General features: G+C 33.0%; 1 protein-coding gene across 1 annotated transcript in view; it reads right to left on the bottom strand.

Moving 5' to 3' along the window:
- Positions 1 to 299: 299 nt before the first annotated feature.
- The window catches only part of ftr85 (finTRIM family, member 85), an 8,341-nt gene continuing 1,887 nt past the window's right edge, over positions 300 to 6,753 (bottom strand). Inside the window, exons 3-7 of the mRNA XM_051139469.1 lie at positions 5,847 to 5,942; positions 5,459 to 5,692; positions 5,222 to 5,381; positions 2,987 to 3,046; positions 300 to 2,878 (exon numbers count right to left, since the gene is read on the bottom strand). Of these exons, the coding sequence (XP_050995426.1) occupies positions 2,346 to 2,878; positions 2,987 to 3,046; positions 5,222 to 5,381; positions 5,459 to 5,692; positions 5,847 to 5,942 (1,083 nt within the window). The 3' untranslated portion in view covers positions 300 to 2,345. The remainder of the gene's footprint in view (positions 2,879 to 2,986; positions 3,047 to 5,221; positions 5,382 to 5,458; positions 5,693 to 5,846; positions 5,943 to 6,753) is intronic.

Raw genomic sequence — 6,753 nt, forward strand, 5'->3', positions numbered from 1 at the left:
CCTGTTTTGTTTATGCCGGAGCATGAGCTCTTGAAGCTCCGCCATCTTCTGAAAAGGGGACCGGGAGCACCAGCTCATTTGCATTTAAAGGAACAAACACAAAATGATGTGTTTTGGCTCATACCCTAAAAGTGGTGATTTTAACAAGCTATGCAACAAGCTATATCTGTGGGGTATTTTGAGCTAAAACTTAACATACACACTCAGATGCTTATTTTGCATCTTGTAAAAAGGGGCATAAGGTCACCTTTAAATGTCAAGGAGATTTTGGATTTGAAGTTAAATATTTTACTGGCATATAAATTCAAATATATATTTACAAACAACTACAAAAGCATTACAACAATATATATTTACAACAAGTACAAAAGCACATTCTGTAAATATAGGTTCAATTATTTTATAATACAGATAAACTCACATGGTAAATTCATCAGTTTGTGAATGAAACTGATATTTATCCAACATATTTATGAGCATCAGAGGCTATTGGTTACGCTCTTATAAATAAAGGTTCTGTTTTTAGCATTGATGGTTCCATGAAGAACCTTTAACATCCATGGAACCTTCTCTAAACAAGGTTCTTTAGATTTGGAAAACTGGAAAAACTGTTCACTGAAAGGTTGATTGGGGAACCAATAATGCTTCTTCAAGAGCATTGGTGCGAAAACCCCCCCCTTTTGGAACCTTTATTTTTTAAGAGTGATAATGGTGATGAATACAAAAACACTTTAACAGAGATAAAAAAAAAAACAAAAGTTAGAGTTTAAAAAAAACATTGATTATGGCTTTTTATCTATACCAGGTTTCAGAAAACATTTTTATAGTTAGCACACCCAGCAAAATCTAACATTTACAGTAAAAACGTAACAGTGATTTAGTATAAATCTATACAAAATGATTTGTACAAAAACAACGCAATGCAATTTAAAAGCAAAAAATAAAAACTAAATAAATAACATTGAAGGTCCACCCCTATCCAGATCGTATGAAAATGTACGAATAGAAATTAGCCACCAATTTTTTTAAACTTTTGATTTGAACAATAAAACAGTAAACTATAAAATGAACATTAACTTAGATTGATAAATGTTTTAGAAGCATTTTATATTGTTAGCTGATAAATAATAATGATGATAAACACTGTGTTACTTGGCCTCTCATATTTCTTAAGTTTCTAACAACTGCTCAGGCACTAAATAAACTTCATTTAATGCCATTAAAGTGGATAACAGAGTCTCATACATCTAAATTCAAATATAGCAATAAATATAACGACCACAAAGGCAGAAAAAATAATTTATGTTTACAAACAACTACAAAAACACTAAAACTAAATAATTTTGTAAATACAGGTTCACTTATTTTAGTTTGTGACTAAAAATGATATTTATCTGTAGTGTTGCCAAGTCTGTGGTTTTCCCATGAAATTGGGCTACACTGTTGCCGCAGGTTTTTTTTCATGTCCGTAGTTTAAAGTGACCCCAATAACGTGATATTTAGCCTCTGGAAAAAGAAGTTTACCACAGGAACCCAGCCTAAAAAATTGTATTTTACCCCCCATAACGTGTTTTTTTAAACCCCTGTTTTTAAGTAGCAACTGGGCGGGGTTTGTTATGAAAACCTCGCATCCCTGTTTATCCACTATATTTATGAGCACCAGTGAGACTATAGGTTACACTCTCAAAGTAAAGGTTCTTTATTCCAAAGGTTGCATGAAGAACCTTTAACATCCATGGAACCTTTCCACTGAGCAGGGTTCTTTAGATTTGGAAAAATTGTTCTTTTAAGATCTGTTCACTTAAAGATTGTTTGGGGAACCAAAAATGGTTCTTCAATGTCATTGCAACTGCTCAAGCACTAAATAAACTTCATTTTATGCCATTAAAGAGGATAACAAAATCTCATACATCTAAACTCAAGTATACAAACACTACAAAAGCACTAAAATAATATATATTTAGAAACAACTACAAAAGCACTAAATTTCAGTAAATATAGGTTCACTTTTTGTGGTTACTTTAACACTGTTGCCACGGGTTGTGTTTCACGTCTGTGGGTTGAAGCGACCCCAATAATGTGATATTTAGCCCCTGGAATGCAGATTTGATCAGGGATCAACCAAAAAATGTGTATTTTACCCCCGGAATGTGTTTTTTACAGAATGACCCCCTCTGAAAAGCGATTAGGCTAGTTTTGAGTAGCATTTTGGCAGGTTTTGTTGAGAAAACCTGGCAACCCTATTTATCCAGCATTTAAGTATAGAGGTTATGCTCTTAAAATAAATGTGGTTCTTCAATGTCATTGCAACTGCTCAGGCACTAAATAAACTTCATTTTGTGCCATTAAAGTGGATAACAAAGTCTCATACTGGACCCGATGTTAATTCTGAATCCAGGATAGAGTGGTTCAGTGAATGCAGTCCGAATTCTGTGGATGAGATTCATTGACTCTGTGATGTTGTAGAATGCCAAAATCCCTGCCGAGAAATCGACATAAACACCGATCCTGCGGGCCCATTGCATTTTGGGAATCTTAGTCTCCCGTCCATTGTGCAAGAATGCATATGTATCCTCAGAGCACACCAGACTCCAGGACTGGGCGTTGTGTCCAAATGCACACATGGTGCTCTTTCCTTTCCTGCTGATATCCTCGTAGGACACTGTGATGTGCACGGGACCCTTCCCATTCCATTCTGCCTCAAAGTAGCAGCGGCCGGACACGCTCTCCCTGCACAGTACCTGGTAATAGCTGTCAAACCTCTCTGGGTGGTCAGGAACGGACAGAGAGGTTTTGCTGCACGTCACCTCGCCAGTCTCTGAGGAAATGCTTAGATTTCTGTGAGCTGTGTTCTGGTCGAGAGTCAGGGGACCTGAATCTGAAATCCAGAGACACAAAACATGGATTAATAACATGGACAGTAATTCTATTGTTGACTATATTTATTTCTGTTGCATATTTGATTGCATGTGTGTGTGTTACTCACATTCCAAAAACTGCTCTCTGATTTTAGGTTCAGGGGTAGGAATGAACTTCAGGTGTGTCACTAAGAAGACAAAATATAAACAGTGCAGGTGTTTTAAACTTTCATACTTTTTTTACTTTATTTCAGTTTCTTTTCATGTTTAATAGTGCTTGGAATAATTGCATGTATTTACTGAATACTGTATGAATACTGACAGTTCTGTAAAAATAGTAAGTGAAACACTTCATAAACATTACAAACAACAGTACGCAATGTTAGAAAAACTAAAATTAATCATTCAACTTTAAATTATTTAATGTTAATTGTTTTAACAATATACTGTATAAAACATTCTAACATGACCTTATCACATATAAGTAGTATCCATATGTTTTTCATATTATTATTGAATTTAAATGGGGTATATGTCAAATGTCACCTGACCAAACCCGGAAAACAGGTCTCATCACTTCCGCTTGTCAGAGAGTGTGCTGATAGCCGTATTAATGGTGACATCAATGGACTTTTAAGGTAATTGTTATTGTTTACTGTATAATGCATAATGTCATGGAATTTCCTGATTTTTTGGGTCAATAAATCAACAGTAAGTCAGTACACTTTAATCAAAACGTAATATGGACTAGTGTCTGTCAATATTAAGCTGCAAAATAAAGTAATAATAAAGCTTTGCGTTGTGCCTAACAATGCTCCTTAGCTGTTATAAATTCACCGTAAACCACGGCTTCACGGGCCTTATTGCTTTTAGAAAACGGTTATTCCATATACGTAGTAAGGCTTTACAAAATAAAACAGAGCAAATAAAGTGTAATGATATTAATAAAAACAGTATTCTTTCACCAAACAACAAAGTGGTTGCCAAGCAACACACAGAAGTAAACAAAGGTGTATGTTTGTAGAGTAATTTCCAATGGCTTCAAACACGGCTCAACCAATCAGAAACAAGGACCGGAACTATCCGTTTTATAAATTTTAATATGCATCCTGCATGTTAAAAGCAACCCATCAAAATAAAAGTTTGGTTAAAGATGAAGAAAGTGTGACAGAAATATACTACTTAATGTAATGATACTACTACTACTACTACTACTACTACTACTAAAATTATAAATAAAATAAAATATTATATTTACTAGAGAAATTGTTTAGTAGTATTTATTTACCAGACAAATGTAAATACACAACACAGTATTTTAAAAAAGTTAATTTGATTTAATTAATATATTTAATTAAATTTAATGAAATAAATAAAATGGAATCCAGAAAATGATAGGAAAACACAGAATTTGATAAAAATAAAACTGAATTCAAGGGGGAAAAAAAAATTCAAAGGGGCTTAAAAATGTATTTTTTTTTTTTTTACTTTTAATAATTTGCTGATAAATTGTGTATGTTTCATGATTTCAATTAATTAGACATGTTTCTTTATTAATATATATTTTTATTAATTTAACCATTGAAACAGAGTCTAGAAAATTAAAACAAAAAAATAAAAGATTTTATAGGGCCCTGCTATTGATTATTGATTTTTTAATGGTTTATCGTTAGTTTTGTAAAATTAAAAAAGAAAAAAGACTTTAGCAGTTTTATCCAATAATAATGAGTCAGATTCTGGTTTATTAATCACATTGAAAATGCACTATAAAAAAACAAAATTAAAGTATTAAAGATAATTTTATACAATGAAGTGCTGTAGTCAAAAATGTACTATAAATATGAACGCTGGGTTATTTTCTGCCAAATTACTGACTCATCAGCAGAATGCTGCTAATAGCAATCATTTACTGCTCTTGTTTACTCTGAATTCACATTATAAAGCTGTCATTAACCTGTGAGACATAACATGTTTTATAATGAAATTGCTGTTATGTAATGCCCCTTTTAGACTTGCAAACTACTTGTTTAAAAAAAATAACACTACCTTCTCTATTCTTTTTGTATTCTGTCTATTTGTTTTTCTTTTTATTCATTATACACTTAACAAATAGCAAAAAAGGCCTCTAACATTAGCTTGCTCTGTTCTTTTTCTGTTCTATCAGTTTTGTTTATTATTATAAACTGAGACTTGTCATAGCACTTGCATATCATTGCTCTTTTGTTGATTTTGATTGCTTCCATTGCCCTAATTTGTAAGTTGCTTTGGATAAAAGCCTATAACTAAAATAACTAAATGTAAATGTAAATGTAATGCAATTATTAACCTGGAATATACTGTTATTTTATACAATTTTTCCTTACCTTTATTTGATAATTTCTCCAATTTCTTCTGGCATAGATCTTTAATGTCCTCACTCAGACATGTAAGTTTTCTTGACACCGTCTCAAAACAGAAGTCTGGATTGACTAGAACTGCGGGAGAGGTCACCAATTCCGGCTGACTACACAGTGTTTCATAACTCTGAGGAATATAATAAACTCTCTCAGACCAAAATCACAAATGACATGTACTTTGATACCCATAAGCACTGACGTTACCTTCAGGAACTGAGTTTTATCATCAAGGCGTGCAAGCGTGTCATATTCAGCGTCTCTCCTTTTGAACTCTGCGATCTCCTGCTCGAGTTTCTCCATAAATCCATGTGCTTCGTCTAATTCCACCTGCTCCTTTGTTTTGATAATCTCTGTCACCTCAAAACACAGAGCCTCAATGGACTGAATCAGCTCACTGAAGATTTTCTCCGTATCCTCCACTGCTGCCTGGGCAGAGCTCTGTTAGACAACATACAGAACCAGAGAAGTGATCAGTCTCTCACTTCTCTCTGAGAATCTGTCTCTTAATTATGCAGTATTATGAAGTCATGAGTTGTTCCACACTTTCCCACGTGTGCATTAAGAATTTTCCACCTGGCTGCAATAGACTTACCCTGAGAGAGAGTATGGCATGACTCAGATCCTGTAGCTCTGTCTCACGCTCCTTTATGACCTGCTGGCATCTCCTCTGTGACTGCTTAAGCTCTTGCTGCAGATCAAAAGATAAATACATGAAGAAACACCATAAATACATTTTGGAAACAACAAAATGAAATCCAGCAGCACGTGATGTATAATAAATAATAATAACACATAAAAGTTGAATTATACATTTAAAAATACCAACATGTTTTGGCTTTCAAACCTTCATTAGGGTCATCCAGTTTCTTTTTCATCAAGTTACTGGATTTCTTTTTGTTATTTCCTAGTTGATTTATTGCACAGCCTTTGTGAGAGGTAAAGTAACACTTGTGTTTTTAACATTGCTTCTGTGCTGAGCAATTTTTTTAAATTTAATTAGTTAATTATTTAGCTGATCACTTTGTATACAATATTCTCAAATGATGACTGTGTAAACCCTGTTGTATAATGTATAATATAATGTACAAGCTATTAATGTTCCCTGTTTGTTTAAAGCAAAAAAAAAAATTGAGACATGAAAAAAAATCAGAAGTTGTCCTTTTATCATAATAAAGCAAAAAATTGATTTTTTTGGGGAAAAAGCATGTCATTGTGCAACTACCCCCTAAAGTAATGCTATTTATAAATTGATAGTTCATCATATTTATAAAACAGAAACCCTAAACAACACAACATTTACCTTGAAAAAAAAATTGAAAAAATATATTCAAGGATTTTATTTTACAGTATATATTTTCATGACTTTTTTGAGTGTGTGTGATGTCATTGTGTGACTCCCCCCCTAAAGCAATATTTATAAATAAATAATAATTTATCATATTTATAAAAACGAAACCCTAATCAGTACATTTACTAACCGAATCAACATTTACATTGAA

Source organism: Labeo rohita, chromosome 20, assembly GCF_022985175.1.
Source record: "Labeo rohita strain BAU-BD-2019 chromosome 20, IGBB_LRoh.1.0, whole genome shotgun sequence".
In the NCBI taxonomy this organism is placed as follows: Eukaryota; Metazoa; Chordata; class Actinopteri; order Cypriniformes; family Cyprinidae; genus Labeo; species Labeo rohita.